This window comes from Antechinus flavipes, chromosome 2 (genome assembly GCF_016432865.1).
Source record: "Antechinus flavipes isolate AdamAnt ecotype Samford, QLD, Australia chromosome 2, AdamAnt_v2, whole genome shotgun sequence".
In the NCBI taxonomy this organism is placed as follows: domain Eukaryota; kingdom Metazoa; phylum Chordata; class Mammalia; order Dasyuromorphia; family Dasyuridae; genus Antechinus; species Antechinus flavipes.
This window is the reverse complement of record NC_067399.1, coordinates 16,800,653-16,820,430: the sequence shown is the minus strand read 5'-3', so window position 1 is coordinate 16,820,430 and position 19,778 is coordinate 16,800,653. Positions and strand designations below refer to the sequence as shown.

Genomic DNA, 19,778 nt, shown 5'->3' with positions numbered 1-19,778 from the left:
GGGGATTGTGTAACTTCTCCTAGACTTGTTTTGTAGTGGGATGGTCCGGAGCAGAAGTGCCAAGCCGAATGCCAGCTCTGCAAACGCCCCTCGCCACACCCATGGGCAGGCGGCTCGAGCTTCCTGATTTCCGGCCCAGATGCCCAGCGCCTTATCCGCTGGGCCAGGAATGCCTTCTGAAGGTCTGCTTCTTCACAATGCTGTAATGGACACGGAGGCTGTTCCACGTGAAATTCACCCAAATGCCCAGTGGGCCTGGTTCTTGGCCCATTTCCTTGCCTGCTTCCCTGTTTGTTTATTCCAATTCTCCCTCTATCACTCTGTTCTCTTTTCCCCCTCTCCTTTTCTCCCTCTCCTCTTCTCTGTTCTATTTCTTGTCTTCCTGGGCAGCTGTGCTTGGGGTTTCCAGCCACCGTGGGCTCTTGTTCTACAATCCATGTTCACGAGGAACCAACCATGGAGACAGCTCTTTTCTCAGCTCCTGACCTTTCACCTCTGATCAGCAGCCCAGTCCCCACTTCCTGGGTGGCTGCCACACATGTCCTGTTTTGGTTTTGTTTTAAAAAAGTGACATTTTGGGCAACAACGTGGCCTGGAGTCGGGAGGACTCTAAATGAGACCTTAGAGACTTAGGAGATGTGGAAATCTGGGCAAGTCACTTAATGCAGACTGCCTCAGAAACAAAAAAGAAAAGGGGAATACAGTCCTGCTAGCACATTACTGGGGACAGCCAAATTCTGCTGAAGCTGAACGAGGCACAGACGGGAAGTTCTGTACTTGTCCAGTTGAAGAGGTTCTTGGGGAGCGTGAGGCAAGGTTTCCCCTGGGATGCTAAAGCAGCTTCTCTGGCTCTCAATCCAGTCTCTCCTACAACAGCAGACTCTGCCCTCACAGAACTTAGATTCTTTTAAGATACCAGTTGCCCTGATGAGTCAAAAGTAAGGAATAATTTTAATTGAACGAATGGGAATTGTTTTGGTTTTGTCTTTGTGACCTCAACACTTATTATTCCTCCTCCTGCCCCTGCTGCTACAAGAGATACAAGGACACTCTCAAGGTCTCTCTTTAGAACTTTAGAATTTCCCACATGGGAGACACTGGCTGGGACCGCCCAGCATGGCCTGCCCCCATCAGAGGAAGCGCTGTGAATTAGCTCAGAAAAAAGTTAGGCCCCCGAAAGGTTCATGTTGGACCTGAGCTCCAGTGGGTCTGGTCAGCCCGGTTCTGACTCGCTGTCACTGGGCTCTAATGTACGGAGGTCATTTTGGTCTTTGAGAAGGAAGTCCGACAACCACCATTATTACTAGCTACCGCTGCCACCATGATGGCTCCCCCCACCCCATTACTGCCACTGCTACCACCACTACTGCCACCGTGACTCCATCACTGTCACCGCTCCTTCAGCACCTGTTATAAAGCAGGCATTATTCAAGAGCTTTACAAATACTGCACTTTACATTGGCGGTAACTAAAGCAAAGGCGAAGTGACCCGCCCAGGGTCACCAGCGGGCACTTGGGGGGCTCAGGGGGAAGGGCTTTCTCTCGTGACTCGGGCCCGAGGCCCTGCCGATGGGGGCTTCCCCGGCGCCCGGACTTGCCCTCAGAGACCAGAAAGTCGGCCCGATTGTATGAAGGAGGCAGACGGATATCGGGCCCCGCACAGAGCCGAAGCCGGACTCGTCGGTTCGGGCTGGGGCTTGGAGGCCCCAGCAGGCGGTGCATCCCGCGCCCCTCTTTCTGCACTAGACGGATGGAAGTCCGGAGGGGCGCGTCAGGGGTAAATTTCAGCCCAGGAGGGGGCGGTGGCCCCCAAAGCGGGAAGGCCAGGGTTCCAGTTCGGCTGGACCCAGCCTTCGTGAGCCCGGGCAGGGGACTTGACTCTCGGAACCGGGATAAGCGGGCGACCAGCGGTGTAACCACGGCGCGTCCGCCCGGTCTCAGGTCCAAGGAGCCTGCCCAGGGAAGGAGGCGGCGGCGGCCCGTGTGAAGAGGGGGCCCCAAACTGGAGCCTCCCGCGAAGCCAGCACGCGGCGGACCAGCCGCCAGATTCTTAGCCGTCCCCCTCCTCCCTCTTTTTCCTCTCCCGGTTTCCTGGAATCCCGGCTACATGGTCTCTATCCCCTCCCTCTCCTCCCCCCGTCCCCGCCCCACCACCTTTTCCCCCCGCGGGCTATCCTAGGTTAAGCAAGGTACAGCTTCGTGCCCGTGGGGGAGCTGTTTGCACCCAGCCAGAGCTCAGCAGGCCCCATCAGACTGGAAGCACCTGGAGGGCAGGCACGGTTTCCAATCCTCCGCGGAACAGCAGGAGCTTGGCGCCCTGCCAGCGTAGAGGAGACAGCCGGGCCCGAAGGGAGGGAGGAACCCCAGTCCCGGAGCTGCACCCTCATTCCGGGCCAGGCGTGGCGCCAGTTCGCCCACCCCCAGCTCGCCTCACCGGCCGGGCACGGGGGGGGCGGGGCGGAGCTAAGCGCCCGGGGAGGAGGAGAAGCTACTGAACGTGTGCGTGCATGCGTGCGTCAGCCGTGAGGGGCGGATAGGGGAAGCTCCGCACGCCGCTAGCTCCGCCTCTTCCCGCCCTCCCGGCCCCGCCCCCGAGTGACGTAAGCACCCAGGCCAGCCGGCGCCATTTTGAAAGTGGAGCCGCTCGCCGCCCGCCGCCGCCGCCGCAGCCGCCGGTGCCGTCGCCGGGGGGAAGAAGGAGAGCCGGGAAGCCCCGGAGCGCCGCCCCGCCTTCCTGCCCCGCCGCCCCCCCGGCCTCGCCGCCCCCCGCTTTGCGCCCGTGCCCGCAGGGGCCCCCCGCGCCCGGGGAGGGCGGCGGCCTCGGCCCGGAGAGCCTGAGTAGCCCGGCGGGGCCTCCATCGCCCGCGCGCCATGGCAGGTGAGAGCGGGAGCGGGGTGCCCCGGGGCCCCCCGAGACCTCTCAGGGGCGGGGACCCGACGGGACCGACCGGTGCCGCCGCCTCTCAGGCTCGGGCCCGGCCGCGGGGGACCCCCGGGCTGCGCCGGCCCCCGCCCCTCCCCCACCCCGCCCGGCCTGAGAGGAGGGGGAGGGGAGGAGGGAGGGAGACCCCCCCCCCGGGGTGTGCTCCCCTCCCCCCCGCCCCGTCCTCGCCCATAGCTAGTCCGGGAGGAAGAGGAAGAGGAGGGGGAGTGGGAGCGGGACATGCGGGGGCCCGGCCTGGAGGCACGAATGGGCGTGGGGGGCTGTTGGCCGCGGCTTCCGGGCCTTCCGCTCTCTTCCCCTCCCCTTTACCGCCCCAGAGCGCCCCGGAGAGGTCGTGGGCCATTTTACAGAGGAGGAAACTGAGGCCGGGTAGCGTCCCCCGGGATCTTTCGTTTTGCAGAGGAAGAAACTGAGGCGCAGAGAGCGCCCCGGGGCGCGTGCCTGGTGGCCTGTCTGCACGTCGAGGTCATGCATGCCTCTCCCGAGCCGAGGGTCCCGCAGCCGCCTCCACGCCGCCCGCGAGCCCATGGACTCGGCCCACCGCCGGCACACAGCCGGCGCTTACTAAGTGCCCGACGGCGGCGTGCGTGTGGAGCCGCCGCGGACCCCGAAGCGGGGAGGGAACCCGGCCTCCTGCCGGGAGCAGGGAGGAGGCTCTGCTTGGTGGGGGGCCGCGCGTGCAGGCCCCGGGGCCCCCGGTTGCCCAATGTCGAGGAGGCTCCCGTGCCCTGGTGGGAGAGGGGAGAAGCCGAGGCCAAACTCCCAGGACCGGGAGCGGGGGGTGAAAGCCATGGGAAACTTTTATCTTTGCAAGGTCGGAGGGAGGGTCTCAGCGGAGGAGCCGGGGGCCCGGTGTTCCTTACCGGAGAGTCGGAAAGCACCGGGTGTTGGGTCCAGTCCGTTCCTACCTGCTTGGGGAAATGAGAGGACCTAGATACGGGGCAAATTATTTAACAAAAGTTCAGAGAGAAAAAAGGAAACTACATTTTTTCCCCCCAGTAAATTTCCTGGGTCTGAAAGATTTCTATCACTTAAGAGAATCCGGAATAGAGCATTTAATTTTGTTGCTCTGTCTTCACAAATTTTATTCACTGTTCTTCCATCTATAGCAATGTGAAAGATGGAAATATCACAGACTGAACTAATTCTTCATCTTGAAATCCAGATGGATTTTTGCACTTCAGCTTGTATTTTCTATTTTTTTAATGTTTTGGATTGAATTTGAGATTTTGCTAAAAGCACGTTGCTTTTTGGCCTTGTTAATCTAGTAGAATTAAAACTGTTGCACAAGATGGTAAATTACATCTGTTGCTTGGCCCTTTGGATTCTGAGGGGTGGGGTGAAGGAAGAAAGAAACTTCCTTTTGACAGCCTCGTTAGCAGCATTCACTTCAATTACTTTTCCTGTATGTAATGAATGAGTGATTGGCTGGCAGTGAAATGTAGAAAAATGGGTGGTGTTTTGGGGGGAGGGGAGTGTTGGTAGCAAGGTTCAAATGAATCACCATCCTTCTTCAAGCCAGTGATGTTCCTGAAGCTGTCCATTCGTGCAGTGTTACATGGTAGTTTTAGTTCATTAACTGTAACACAAGACACAGTTTTTGCTCAGATTTAAAGGAAAAACTACTTTTAAAAATGGTTTAACTTCTGGTGCTGGTTTCTGATTTTTCAACAATGTATAGTCAGCGTTGTTTTTGGAGAGGGGGTGAAGATGAAAGAAAAGTTTTGAACAGAAGTGCTATGTTAGTGATCAGCCAGTGCTTTAAAAAAAAAAAAAAAAAAAAAAAAACAGCAAACTAAACTTCAACATTAGAAAACAAGCCAAAAAAACACCTTGGAAGTCAAAGCTTATTTTTTTTTTTTAAGTAATTTTTGAGTATTTTCTCAAGGGCCCAAAGTCACAGAATAGTTCAAGAACTGGGGTAACTAACTTATTCTCAACAACTTTTTCTTTGTAAGTAACTGGCATTGAGTAGTTATAACTTTTTTTTTCTTGATATTCAATCTAGACCTGATCACAGTAGTAGAAAAATTTCCTAATGATAATCTATCAGAACTTTTCTCCAAGTTGGAGATTTGGGGGCAGAGATTCTCTGAGTGGGCAATCTACCTAATGCTGCTGTGCTAACCTTAGAAAACCGGCTGTTTACAAGGTGGGGGGGAATGAATAAAACTCAGACATGATGTTAATGGGGATTGTTTTTTTCCTTTTAGGAGCTGGAGGAGGAAATGATATTCAGTGGTGTTTTTCTCAGGTGAAAGGGGCAGTCGATGATGATGTAGCAGAAGGTAAGAATATTTTTTAATAATGAAAAGAAGTTGCATGTAAATAAGCTGGAATCTGTTACATTTTGATCCTGGAAATATTTCTTTGTAGAAGATGGCTAGTAAAGATTTGGCTGTGTGAGAACCAGAGAGACTCTCTGGTTGGGGCTTGTTTTGAGGGCAGCAGCACAAGTGTGAAGGAAACTCTTGACTTCCACTCTGAGGACAGCTGTGCTTTGGGTTGCTTCCTTGTCATCCTCCCACCCACCTCCCTGGTTCGTTTGAGATAGATCTTATGGACCTTCATGTTAAGGTGATTGGTTCCTACCGAACTCCAGGGTTGCAGAAGGGAGGTCTTGACTTGGTTCTTTACTTTTTTGCCCTTTCAGATTTGGGAGCTCAGCAGTTTGGTGTTTTGCTGGCTGGTTTTCTTCATGATACATTGTACTCATCTTAAAGGTTTTAGCTTAGAGGGACTATATATCATACATGTTCCATGAAAGGGTTCCCTCCCCCCTCTTCCCTTTTAAGTTTTTTTCCTTGTCATTACAGGAAGATTTAAATATTGCTGACTTTTTATTTGTTTTGGAAACTAACTTTGCACATCAATCCTGAATCCTCAAAAAGTAAATGTTTCAAAGCTCAGAGTTTTCATTTGTCTCTGGAAAGTAAAAAAGTAATATTTGTGTGCTATCAGAAGTTATAAATCGATGCCTGACATTTAAGGGTATCTAGAAAGTGGCTTGTATTAGTAAGTTTTGTTATTCATTTGTTATACATTTATAAAATTTTTCTCATTTGAAATCTAATTTTTTTAAATGACGTGCAAGAAATCAGCAAACCTTTTGTGTCTATCCTGAATCATTTTCTACTCCGAGGTTCTGTCTATGTAGAAAAAGGGCATTAATAGGCCTTTTTACAGAGGATATTTACTTGAGTGATACTCCCAGGAATTGTCAGAGATGGGTAGTGAGCCCGCCATGGATCTTTTCCTATCAAGTTGTATCAGCGAGGCATGCATTAATGATGTGATTGGCCAGAGTTAGGTGGAGCCCTGATCATGAAATGGATTTTTATTTCCGGGAAGCCAACTGGCATCTATATTATTGGCACCCAGGTAAATTTAAGAATGCTGAGGCTTTGAAGTGGGCTTTGCCTTCAGGGAAGCTTTCATGGGAGAGGAGGCATTTGAATGGGTTTTAGCAGCTCTAGTGAAAGGTAGGGAAAGGAAGACTTGTCCAGAAAATGCCTCTGAGTTGGGGCTGGAAAAGGGTGATGCAATGTTCATTTGTGTAGTTTTTTAGGAGCCAAGGTAAGGAATTTGGACTATATTTGGCAAGTAGTAGGGAGTTACCAGAGCAGAGGTTTGATCTTCCTGTAAGGAAGACACTGTATGTCTGTCTGTGGATTGTTGGAAGGTGGAGTGATAATGGAGTGATAATAGAATGAATGGGGCTATTATAGATAGCAAACACCTGTCTAAAATAAATGAATGATCTATTTTATTTGAATTTGAGTTAAATATTATATGTGTACGTGTATATAACACTTCTTAACCTATAGGTTGTGAGAACTGAGAATGAATATTTAGAAAGCCTCATGTTATCTTGTTTTAATACTTATATTAAGGTAAAAATAGATTTTCCATTTTTTCCCCCAAATGGTTGATGTCCCCCCCCCCCCCCATTAAATCTGATGTCCTTTATGTGTCTGTCGAGCTATTTCTATCAATCAACATTTTCTTTTGAAAATAAAGTAGAATATCAAGCTTTTTGATTTCACTGTTTTAAGGGACTGTGTTTTCTGAAGGGGTCATTTAGGTCTTGATTGGGTGGTTTCTCCCATGTCAAAACAATTTGCCAGCAAAACCAACAACATTAATCAAGGTCATATTTAATATACCTTTCTCCTTATATTGAAGTTGGATTCTAATTTTTTCTTACTCTACTTTCTGGGAGTCATGGATTTGTTAGTAATATGTGGGATTGCCAGCCACTAGATAGGTTTAAAACTGGATTGATACTGCTTATGTGAAGAAGTTAGAAGGCTGTCTATTTTTGGTTCTGCCACTTGCTGTGTAACCTTGGGGGAGCTTCCTCATGAATTCAATGAGGAGGTTGGAATAGAAAATCTTTTCTACTGTCTTAATACTAAGTAATAGCTCACATTCATGTAATATTGCAAACTTTTGCAAGAAATTAGATTTCTAAAACAATATTAAGCAATAAAACATGCCTTTATTTTTCTGATAAACTTAATGAATTAAGATTTTCACAGTAATCTCATTTCTCACATATTTTCAAACTAAAGCCCTGTACAATATGTGCTTTTTTTTTTGAATCTGAGGAGATACCCTCTTATTGAGCTTCTTTAGTCTCAGAATTTTTTCTTCAGAATATTGGTTTCTTTTGAAAAGATAATTTTTTTGACAGTCTTAAAGTGATACACAATAATTGTGTATTTGCATGCAGGAGGAAGAATCTTTTGTTGGTCCATGTCACCAAATTACTGTTCATCTGAAATAACAAGTTAAAATTTCATTCCCTGCTTAGTAAAGTCCAGTAGCTCCCTGTTCCCACTGTATTCAAATAAGATTGCACTGGCAAGCTATCTCTTGGGACTGGAATGCTTTCTCCTGACTCCTCTTCGTGGTGGCTTCCTTCAAACCTCAGTTCACATGTGACCTTAGGGCTTTTCCGATTTCTCTTCCTTCAGCCCCATTTCCCTGAATAGATTTCATATAGTCTCTCCATTTTCTAATCATGGTACATTGTGGTGATGTGCCCTCTCTTCCCATTCCCTTCTCCAACTCCCTTTGATGTGGTAGATTCCCAAATTGTAACATAAACTCTTTGGAGGCAGAGAGCCTCTTCTTTTTGGTGGGAGGCAGTGAGCGATAAGTGACCTGTCCAGGATCTCTGCTAGTAAGTGCCAAGCACTGAGGCCACAGGGCAGCGGGTGCCATCCTTGTATTTCTGTCTCCAGTCGGGGGTCGGGCAGCAAGCGTGTCTACCCACCACGGCCGGGCACTGTCAGAGAATCCCTGTGCTTTAGGACACAAAGAGAAGCATTCACACTCGGAATCCCCATTATACTGGGATGTGCAATATGCCGAAACTGGACCAGGGTAAATTCAGGGGGATGAAGGAGAGAGCTTCATCCGTAAGAAGTTTAGAGTTAGGAGAGGAGCAGTCCTCCAGGCACAGAGGGAACATCTCTGCAGAGGTGGGAGGACGAGCTTGCAGAGGGTTAAAGCCTGGAAACCCGCTGTATCCAGAAGGGCTTTGAATGCCCAAAAGGATTTCGCATCTGATCCTGGAGGTAATAGGGAGCCCCTGAGTGTTATTGACAGGCTCAGAGCTCTGCTTTAGGAAAACCTTGGCATAATTAGAAGGTGATGGAGAGCTTGCCCCCAAAGTGCTGGTGGGTTAGGAGGGAAGAGGAAGGAATACAGACTACAAGAGAGCAGGAGAAGCCTGGGGAGAGAAGGATGCCCTGGAGAGCCATGGGGGAATCGGGAAAAGGGAAGGGGTGGGTGGGGTTCTGTTTTGAACCTGATGAGTTTGAGGTGACTAAGTCATCTCCTTGGAAGTGTTCCAGAGGCAGCCGGAGAAAAGAAGTGTTGGCCTGAATTTGTAGATCTGGAAATCATAGAATAAAAGATAACAACCCAGGGGAGACGATGAGATGGGGGACAGTGGACTTGGGGAGGTGCCAGGGATGAAGGAGAAACAGGAGAGAGTAGGGGTGTGCAAATCTTTCAGGAGGTCAAGGAAGGGCAAGGAGGAGAAAAGACTTTAGGAAGTGCTCCAGGAAATGTGTGAACATTCCTTGTATGTGATTCCCATCCTTACCTCCCATGGAAGTCTCTCCAAGCAGGAGTCGTTTCTTTTTTGGCTTTTGAATATCCAGCACTTAGTTGTGGGGAGAATTTAACAATTGTACAGTAAAATTGGCTAAACTGGAGAGCATGTAGTAGTTGGCACATCTGAGAAAGTTGAGGACTTGGAGTCTTGCGCATCGTTTGAGTCTGGGGAAGAGAAGGCCTAGGAGCCCCTGAAAATGTGAAGTAGCTGATGGCCTGATGGGGAGAGGGGGTACTAGACAGGCTTTTGAGGAAAGAATCAGCAACAGTGAAGTTGGCAAGAGGCAACCGGAGGCTCAGAGAGCTCTTACATTAAAGCTGCCCCAGAATGGACGCGGCCACCCCAGGGAGGAGGTTCCTTCTCACCTGTAGAACCACTTGTCAGGTTATCTTTGTAATTGAGGTGTTTCCCCTCTCCCCTCCCCCAAGTATGAACTATGTGAAATAGCTTCTGAAGGTATATTTCTGACCTGGAGAATTTCTTCTCACTCACCTTCCCTTGGGTACCTAGCACAGTGCTTGACATATTTTTAATTGTTTAATAAATGTTTGGTGATTAATTCCAAGAATTACACAGATCCTTTATAGGAAAAGTTTAAAACAAAGAAAGGAGAGCTGAAGCCAGAAACGGGAAAATAGAGACTGGATAATAAGGGTCTGGACAGGGTATAAGAATAGTAGTGTTCTGATTTGTTGTTTAAAAATGAGTGGTAATTTGTTCCAGTACCCAATAATTTGATTTTTCCACCCATCTACTTTCCTCTTGTAAATACAAAGTTCTCATTTGTTAATTTGAAACTCTTCTTGGAATTTTGCTTATAAACATTATAATTTTAATAAATTTTGGAGGAAATATTAAAAATGAATTCCCCTTTTAAAAAAATCTTGCCAGTTTTCCCTTGCTGTCATGATTTTAATAGTCTTAATATTTTCTCTTCCTTCCCACTAGAAATTTTTAATCTATTCAGGGTACATAAATTATTAGATAAATTTTGTCATATTTTTAGTGATAGTTATAATTTTATAATATAATCAGTTGCATTGCATCTCTTCAACGCTTGCTTTTCCTGCTTGTTTTAGGTAAGATTTAAAGGCATTGGATGAGAGTAAGCTAGGTTTTTTTAATTTTTTTATTTTTTTAAATGTTGATATAAAACATGGATTTTTTGTTGTTGTAATAAATAGGAAGTCTGTTTAATGAAAAATGAATTTAAAAGAAAACATAATAGAACTCCGTGATCTTGGGAGATCTAAGTTCTCCTTGGATCTCCTCTCAGTACTTACCTAGGATAAAGGCATAATGTGCTGAAGGTCTTTGGTCTATTTCTTGACATCTCACATTTTTGTTAGCTTTTATGAAGTACAAACCTGAGATTATTTAATTACAATTGGTTACATATAAATACTGGAGCAAGGGAGGGTCTGTTTATTTGTTTTAACATAATGTGAAAATGACAGATAATGTACTCATTTTCGTTTTTAAAGCTGGAATATGGGACCAATTTTATTTTCTCATCAATTTCATTGGTCTTTGTGAAAAGTACAGAAGATAGAGCTGATCTCTTGTGTGCTGTTTTACCTCAAGATGTCCCACAAAATCACAGATTTCTCTTGTCAAGCAGTATATTGAATTAGCTCAAAATAGTTGGCTTTTGAAAGTATTATAGGAAACTCATCTGATTGGTTGTTGAATGGCTTCAGGTGGTAAAAGTATTCTCCCCTCCCTCTTTGTGGTTAAGTGACTTGCCTAAGGTCACGCAGCTAGGAAATACTGTCTAAAGTCCTCCTGATTCCAGGTCCTGTGCTCTCTTCACTGAGCCATTGAGCAGTCCTATAAAAAGGGTTCTTAACTTATTTAATTAACTGAGACTGTTTTCCTGTTTTATCTTTAAAATGAACAGCAAGAAGGAAAGGCAAGATAATTTTTTATGATTATGTATTTTTTTTTTAAAGGTACCTGGACATGATGTCTGAAAGATCTGGGTTCAAATTTTACATCAGACATCTTTCCTGTCACTTAACTTGCCACACCTTCATTTTTCTGATCTGTAAAATGATGTCATGGCTGAGACGAGCTATGTTGATGCCAATCATTATTTAGAAAGCAGAATGATTATGGAAAGGGGAGTGGGCTTCTTATCAACAAAGGACCTGAGTTTACATGTGTCTATTTCATTTGGTGATTCTGGACAAGTCCCTTAACCTCTGGACTCTTCAGTTTCCTTCTCTGTAAAATGAAGGGCCTCTTCTAATTCCAAATCTATGACCCTATCATCTGCATTATTTTGCCACAGGATTTGCTAGAAAAGTTTCATATATTGCTTTGTCCATTAGGTTCATTTTATCTACTCTTGATTTTTAAAAACCAGATTGCTAATGAGCAGAATTGGCTGGCTTTATTTCAGTTTCATTTCTTCCTTGTTCTCCTGCTTAACTATGGTAGAAATTGTGCTAGTGTCACTTTAGTGGCAAAAAGTTGGACACATAGAAATACAGATAGAGGCTGCGATCTGAATGATTCACTTAACAATCACTGAAAATTTTCTTGCCCAGGGTAGGCTGTCTACACAGATTTTCACAATCTTTCTTTTGGGGGCTAATCTTTCTTTTGTGATTTGCTGGATTCTGATGTCTTTAAACACTCTCATGAAGGCTCAATGAGTTGGTTTGGATTGGATTGTAGGGTTTTTTTTGGTACTTCCATAACTAGATCTACTTGGCCATTCCCACTTTCCGTTATATTCTATCACTTTTAAAATGTACCATTATATCTACATGTTGGAAAAAGAGCCAGACAGGAAAAGTGTGGGCATTCTGGAAGTTTGATTTCTCTAACTATTAAAACTGCTAATATGAGTGGTAGAGTTTACTCTCAGCACTACATTTTTGGTACTGAAATTAGATCTGCTTTCCACTCTTAGATCTGGTGAGGTTGAACAGGGAGAGAACGTTAGAATTCTGAATTCAATTTAAAAATATTCAGTTCAAAGAAATTAGAAATATAATAACGTGAAAGGCACTTTAAGATATCAACCTAATGTAATTTTCTGATTTTACAGATGAAGAGCATGACATCAGAAGAAGTTCTGTGATAAACTTGATTCTGAACTTTGCTCCTAGTTCATTATCAAAAACCATTGGTGCTGAGGATTTTCTCCTATTGTTAGGACTATTAAAAATTTACTTTGGCTTCCAGAATTAGTTATCATAGTCAGCAAGCATTTATTATGTATCAGATGTTATACACAAGCTGGGAAGAAGCAGGAAAGTAAAGTAAAGTAAGAACCTTATTAAAGTGAAGAATCTGCAGTTGAAAGGGAAGAGATCACCTTGGTTTTGTGTTATGTCTGTGTTACCGATTTCTTCATGTTCCTTTGCAAAGAAGAGCTGTTGGCCCATGCTTCCAGAAGAGCTCCAGTCCTTGGCCTAGGCCCTGGATTCTGCCCCGTTAAAAAAAGATCCTGAAGGTCTTTTGTAATCTACCTTTATGGTTTATTGATTCAGAGGGACCTGGGTGTGAATCCTACCTTTTCTGACTTTTTTTTTTTTTTTTAAACCTTTACCTAGATGATCTTGAAGGTAAAGCTGTACTACCTGTGGATTTCAGTTTCTTCATCTTTAAAAGGGGGAGGCTACATTACATAGAAGGAGTTCTGGGATTCGTGACCCCTTCCTTGGCCTTCTTCAAGTCTCCATTCAAACCCCACTATTTGCAGTAGGTCTTTCTCCCTCCCTCCGTGGAGTATTACATAGGTCTTGCATATACCTGGTTATTTATCTGTCATTTCCGCTCTGAGAATATCAGCTTGAAGAGAGGAGCCTGGCACTCACTAATGTAGAAATAATTCAACTCCAGGAGAAGTAGATGGAAGAACATGAATAGGCAGCAGTTATCCTGAAAAGGATCTGAGAATGTTAGTGGACTACAAGTTCAGGATGAGTCAGCCTTTAATGAGGCAGCCAAAAAAGCCAATGCAGACTTGGGCTTCGTCCAGGGATGTGAGATTTTTGGGAACAGGGATCGCTCATCCCTCTGTACTCTGCCCTGCTGTTCCTTCTCCCATACATTGTTTCTGCTTCCCTGGCTCCAGGGTTTGAGGAGGCCTGGTCAGCTGCAGGGTATTGAGCGGACTGAGTCCAGTTTTTGGCATGAGTTGAAGGCACTGATCATGTGTGGCTCAGGGAAGAGAAAACTGGGGAACAGTGATGGTGGCTGTTTTCAAGTGTAAGAAGAGTTGCCTTGTGGAGCTGAACTAGAGCAGTGAAAGTTGTAAAAAGCTACTTGGGGCTGGATGAGCTCCCCCTTCTTAGAGAACAGCTCCAACTCAGGTCTATACCCTGGGGATTCTGTCTTGTATGGGCTGGATTAGATCTAGTCCCCCTCCAAATCTCAAATTCTATGCTTCCGTGAATATAAAGTACTCTTCTTTATAGGAGATCAAATGAGGGAGAACTCCCTTGCTGGTGGGATCAAAAAGCTTTGTGGAGTATCTAGTGTTTGAGCTTGGGCTTCAGGGATGGTTTCCTAATCACAGACCCCTAGATAGTGCTGCGATATTATGACATAATATGAGCCAAAGTTCGAGACTCTTTTGGAAGAGAGATTGTGTTGACCTGACTGGTGGAATTTTGCTGTGTAGTTAGTATTGTACTTAACCATATCCACATAGAGAATTGAAAGATAGGGCCTTTTTACACTTTACCTGGGGAAAGGAGAGTGACCTGAAAGGTCCTGTTTAAAGTTATCCCTTTCACATCATGATTTTCCCCATCTTGGTTTTGATATAGTCCAAGTTGGTATAAGAAATTAAATGGGAATTTTGGAGGCGTTTTTTGAAGATGCCCACATGAAGGTCAGCAGATGACACCCAAAAAAGTTTAGAAAATCAGTTACATAAATTATCTGTATAGTATTGTATAAAATCAATATATTTTATCTTTTAATACCATAAGAATTCAGACTTCTTGTATGAAGGGAGGGCCAAATTTTTTTACACAGATTGTCCTCATTGTGCCTCTAACTCCCACGATGTGGAAGGAATAACTGTATCCTTAATGGTAGTGCACCATGGGAAAAATGAAGCTGCCTTTAGGATATTTGGAGAAGGTTTTATGGAAATGAATACAATCTCATCTTATGAGGATTTAGGGTTAATTAAGGGAAAGGGGGAAATAATAGTCGTGCTGTGAAGAAACAGCATAAGCAAAAATTAAAGTTAGTCAAAAAAGTGTTGTCGTTATCCTTCATGTTAGGAGACTGAGGACAAATACTGCCTCCTATTTTTTATATCTTTTAGTAGCTAGGAGAGGATATATGTGCCTTATACATAGTAAGTATTTAATTTAATAAACATTAATTTAAACAATTTAATTTTAATATATTAATGCCGCCTAAAATTTTAAAGCAGCACTGTCTAGGGGCTAAAAGAGCTGATCTCAAGGCCAGGATGATTGGGCTCTGTCACATGTGCTGACTAGATCATTCCCAGTTGTCCATGCTCTGAGCACAGATGCAGAGGAGAGGACTTCCTGCTTTGGGAGAGGGAATTTCCTCACTTGAAATTCTCAGGACAAATGAAACCATCTCTTAAGATGTCTCCTAGCCATGTGGTCCTGTATATGCTTGTGGTCAATGATGGAAACAGATCATTGATAGAGCCGCTGCAGAGGACCTCTGAGACCTAGTTCAAGCCCTCCTCTCCCCTCGACCCCTCTTTCATTTTTAAGGGAAAAGAAACTGAGTCCTGACCACTGCTAAACGACTTGCAGACTAGTAAGTACTTTCCTAATACCAAACTTCTCTTTTATTTTTTCCTCTATCAAATTACTCTTAATTTTGGCATTGCCTTACAATCTTATAGTTGGATGATTTGTGTGTTATTATTTATTTAACTAAAGTACAGGTGTTCACGTTTTTATTCCATTTTGTTTCAGTTTATTTATTGAGATCTTTTTGGATATGACACCTGATATTCATTTATCTCTTCCAGCTTCGTCATTAATTTGACAAACTTACCATGTGATTGGCAAAATCGGTAACTAAAATATTGAGACCCCAGGGCCCAGAACAGAGCTCTGGAGTTCTGACTCCAGGCTAATACTGACCTGTTAATACCGATACCCAACCTGTCACTATCATTTAGGAATCAACATTTGGGAGATGTTTGTAGGGCTTTCTGTAGGAGGTGAACGAACCTGAGAGTTGTGGGAGGAGAAGCTGTGGAGCTTGTATCTTCTAGGACTATCACCTGTCCAAGAAGTAGAATTGCTTGGAGGAGGAGCAGGAACTGCTTGGCTGCGGAAGGGATGGGGGATGTAATTGGACTGGATGGGGAGGTTTAAGCCAATGGAGAAAGGGTCGGAGAAAGGAGTTTTGTATTTTTTTCTTTGAGGCAGTGGTAGGAGAAGCTCCTGGAGCACGGGGTGAAGGAGTGGGAGGGGGTCCAAGCGTGTTGGAGGAAAGTGTCTGGCAACTGTAGGGAACATAGGCTGGAGAGAGCAGATGATAGGAGGTCAAGAGAGTCCTGAGCTAAGGGAATGGTCTAATTTCTTTAGACCATTCTCTGCCTTGATTTGTCAGTCCTATACCTCTTTAAAGAGCCTGCTGGCTGGGTCCTGAGTCTGAAGAAAAATACAGGGCCCATGACAGGGAGCCATTTTTACCTATGAGGCACTGGTCCCTTTGAGGGTCAGATCTCCTTTGATCTTCTAGTACATGAATCTCTGACTTGTTTGCCTTTGTAATTGTATTAAAATAGTCACTACTATTCATAATGAAAGATTGTCCTAAAGAATATGAGACATTCCCCCAGATGGTTTATAAAGAAAAAAATTATCAAGAAAAGGGGATAGGAAGACTTACTGAAGTTATCATTCTTACGTTTTCTCTTGAGAGGCCATAGGATGAAAGTGTACTATATATATACTTAATCTTGTGTGACTTTTGGACCAGTCCTCTGTGTGCTGCTGATTCTTGATCCTGGAAGATTTAGTTGTGAAATGTATAGGACTCTTTATAAAGCAGGTATTATTACCCTGAAGTTTGTGAATTTATTATTTTAAAAATATTTTTGATAACCATTTCAATATAATTGGTTTCTTTTAGAATCCTATATATTTGATTTTATGTCTTTAAGTACATTCTTCAGAATTTTACCAAACACTACCTGAAACCCATTCTGTCCCATTTTGCTTATTCTTATATTGACTTCTTGATTTAGGCATCTATCTTGCAAAAATTTTTTAGTTCATTATTCAAGAAAGACCATTTGGGGTGAGGTGTAAATCCCAACAATTAAAGGCAAAGTGTTCTTAAACAGATCCTGTTAAAACTTGGACATTATATGGAAGTTTACTTATGAAATTAATGACAGTATATTGTGAAAATGCACAGCCACACAGGGTGCATTCTCTCTCTTGTGCTCATAGTTTGTGTAAAGCCTGGAAGGAAAAAGTCTTAACTTTGTGTGCAAACAAATGGAACAATAAATAAGCCTTTAACAAGTGTATAATCATCCTACACCCACACCCTCTGTTTAAATTAGTATTGAGAGAGAACAGAAATACCACTTTCTGCAGTTTTCCTTTGGGATTTTTAATAAAATATTTGCTATATTAGCAAATCCTCCAGTGTGTCCAGAAGTTAATTCAGTTGTAAACAGAACTGCTTCAAGATCTTTTATTTTTCTGACTTATTCACAATAGTGAAATATGTAATACTGTTAACCTGGTCAAAAATGTTTTATAAAGACTCTTTTCCTTTGGGAAACTACCAAGTGAAGTGATAAAAGATGTAATCATGTTTTAGAACAATCAAATTAATGACAAATCTAGTCATTATAAATGTGCAAGCAATAGTCGGCCCTAGCCAGTATGGAACCCTTTCCCTTTCTCATGGAGAGACCCTTAGCTTCTGACTCATGCATATTGGACCTGGGTTCAGTTCTGAGGGAGCCTGTTCTTCTAGTTAGTGGTCTGTGGCCCGTGTCTAAAGTCTTCAAAACACAGTAGAAAAATTCTCAATTAATGGTGTTAGGTGTAATAGGACTTCTTAAAACTTTTTCCACTTGCCAACCCTTTTCGCTCAAGAAATTTTTATGTGACCCAGAATATATAGGTATACAAATTAAACATATACTGAAAAATAAATCATAATTTTGTGACATAAAATTATGTCACTGTTCAATTAGGAAACCCCATACGAACCACAGTTTTAAGAAGCTGGGAAGGTATAGCATAGTTACTGTCTCCACAGAAAAGAAATATGGGTGTTTGTCCATGCAGACCGAAGTTATTTACACCTGCCTTCTGTAAAACTTACCTTGGAAATTGATGATTAAAACACGGGACATTATGTGGGCCTATTAAAAAGGCATTTCAGCTTCACCTCCTGTTTTCATTATTTTAAAGGTCCAGGTGGCAAGCTGGGCAAAGCGAGGTCCTCCTCAGAGGGCTACAGACTCTCTCCTGCAGTGAGATAAGCTGCTGGCTTCTCCAATCCACAAAATCACTTCCCCAGACTAACAGGAAATCCCCTCCCCCTCAAAAGCATGGGCGCGCTGAGAGAGCTGATGTGGTTTCACTTGGGTGGACATCTCACTCCAGCTGCAGAGTATATTCGGTATGGAGGGTACCCCAGTGTTCTGGAGCTTGTGCTCTCTCCAACTCCTCCCCCATATAAATGCTTTTTCCAGGTTCAGTGGCCAGTTTTCTCTGATATCACCACCCCTCTAGACAGTTAGCTGGTGAAGTAGGCAGTGTCAGGCCTGAAGTCAGGAAGATTCATCTTAGTGAATATGTTGTGACCCTGGGCAAGTCATTCAGCCCTCTTTGTCCCAGTTTCCGCTTTTGTAAAATGAGCTGGAGAAGGAAGAGTGAACCACCCCATTGTCTTTGCCAAGATCAGACAAGATTGAAAAATGAATCAACAATCCAGTGGGATGCTTTGGTCAGAGGAGATAAGGATGGGGTAGGCATGCTGCCTTCCCTCTGTCCCCCAATACAAATTTACTGATATAATATACAAAATAGAAATATATAAATTATATATAAAAATATAATCATGAATGGATAGTCTTGGGACTTAAGTATTTAGGGATTTCTTTAGAAACCTCAGCTTAATTTAAAGATGGGATTATAGGACAGAAAAGGAAAAATTATCTTGTTAATAACCATTTTTCCCCATAATCGATCCATTAGTTTCTTGCTGTTCCTCCTGAAATTTACCTTCCATTCATGTCTTTTCAGCAAATATTTGTGAGTTCTTGTTGAGTGGTTGAGACTTGTGAATCCACTGCTGTCAGTCATGGACACTTTAGGAATCTGGGCCCAGGGAATTGGGAAAGCTAAGGAGGGAAGCTGGAATGGGAAGCCAGAGATTCTTAATCATGAAGTCAAAGCCAGGATTAGACTGAGATCTCCTCCCCATCTGGGGCTGTTTGTCCTTTCCTAAATGAAAACCTATGTAGGCTTTGGCATTGGAGGGTTTGAGTCTAGGCTTTTGTTCTTTGATCTTTTTATCTCTAAATCCTCTTACTGCCCTTTCTCTTTCCCCAAAGCTGATCTAAGAATTTCCACTTCAGACATTCTCATCTATTCTATTTTGTAGCATTGCTCCCTAGGGTTATTCTACTGTACCAGGAGTTTAGGTGTGGTGTGCATACTAGAAACTGCCTTTCAATAGTAGTTTCTTAATCCCCTTGGTACCTTTTTGAGCCCGAGCATCCTCTTCTCTTCTCCACACTCCTCCCCCCCCCCCCCAACTTCCCTTCTTCCCTCACTATTTTGCACATTGAAGATGCTTAATACATACAAAGACAAAAAAAAAAAAAACCCTAAAAAACAAATTGTTTTTTTTTTTCCTCTGTACTTCATAATTTGCTTTGGACTCTTAGAAACTAATAATTGAATATTGAGAAGGGAATATAGATTTTTTTCCTACTGTTTCTTCATTGCACTTTTATTTTATTTTTTTTCCTACTGCAGCTGTTGATATGATTAGTATGCTTATATTAGAACCTTTAGCAGCTTTGTCGCCCAAAGGGTAACTTCCTTGGATTATAAGAGGGACTGAAATCACATTCCATCTCAGCTGGTGACTGTCAAAAGGCCAATAGGAATTGGAGGTAGCCTAAATAGCCTGAGTCGACCATTCATTTGAAGAGAAGGATTTTTAGTGCAAAATACTGATTCTCACTTATGGTACTTTTTTTGGGTGGGGAGGTGATGATGCTGCTGGAGATGGGTTCCTACCCATAACAATGCTGCCGATTGAGAGTGCTGGGTCTGGAGTTGGGAAGAGCTGAGTTCATTTCCTGCCTGAGATTATTTACTAGTGTGATCCTGGACAAGTCACTTTACCTATATTTTCTCATCTGCAGACTAAGGATGATAATAATCACCTTTTCAGAATTTTTCTAAGGATCAATTGAGATTTGTAAAATGCTTTCCAAGTCTTAAGTGCTGTATAAAGACTCTGAAGAAGCTGCAGAAGAAAGTGGATAAATGGACATCAAGTGTTTTGTACACAGGATGATCTTATTAAATATTTGTTAAGTGAAAGAATCATAGCCTTTAGAAACCATTTAGTCTTTAGCCAGGTAGACTACCATTGGATCTGCCTGTCTCCTGGTTTAAATCCTTTTACTGGTTAAATTAAGGAGTTGCCATACTTTGAGTTCTAAAACATTCACCCTGGAATAACTGA

The 19,778-nt window shown here is 43.7% G+C and overlaps 1 protein-coding gene across 1 annotated transcript in view; it reads left to right on the top strand.

The window, feature by feature from the left end:
* Positions 1-2,640: 2,640 nt before the first annotated feature.
* PPP2R2A (protein phosphatase 2 regulatory subunit Balpha) overlaps positions 2,641-19,778 on the top strand; it is an 83,218-nt gene continuing 66,080 nt past the window's right edge. Inside the window, exons 1-2 of the mRNA XM_051974157.1 lie at positions 2,641-2,878; positions 5,158-5,232. Coding sequence (XP_051830117.1) covers positions 2,872-2,878; positions 5,158-5,232 — 82 coding nt within the window. The 5' untranslated portion in view covers positions 2,641-2,871. The remainder of the gene's footprint in view (positions 2,879-5,157; positions 5,233-19,778) is intronic.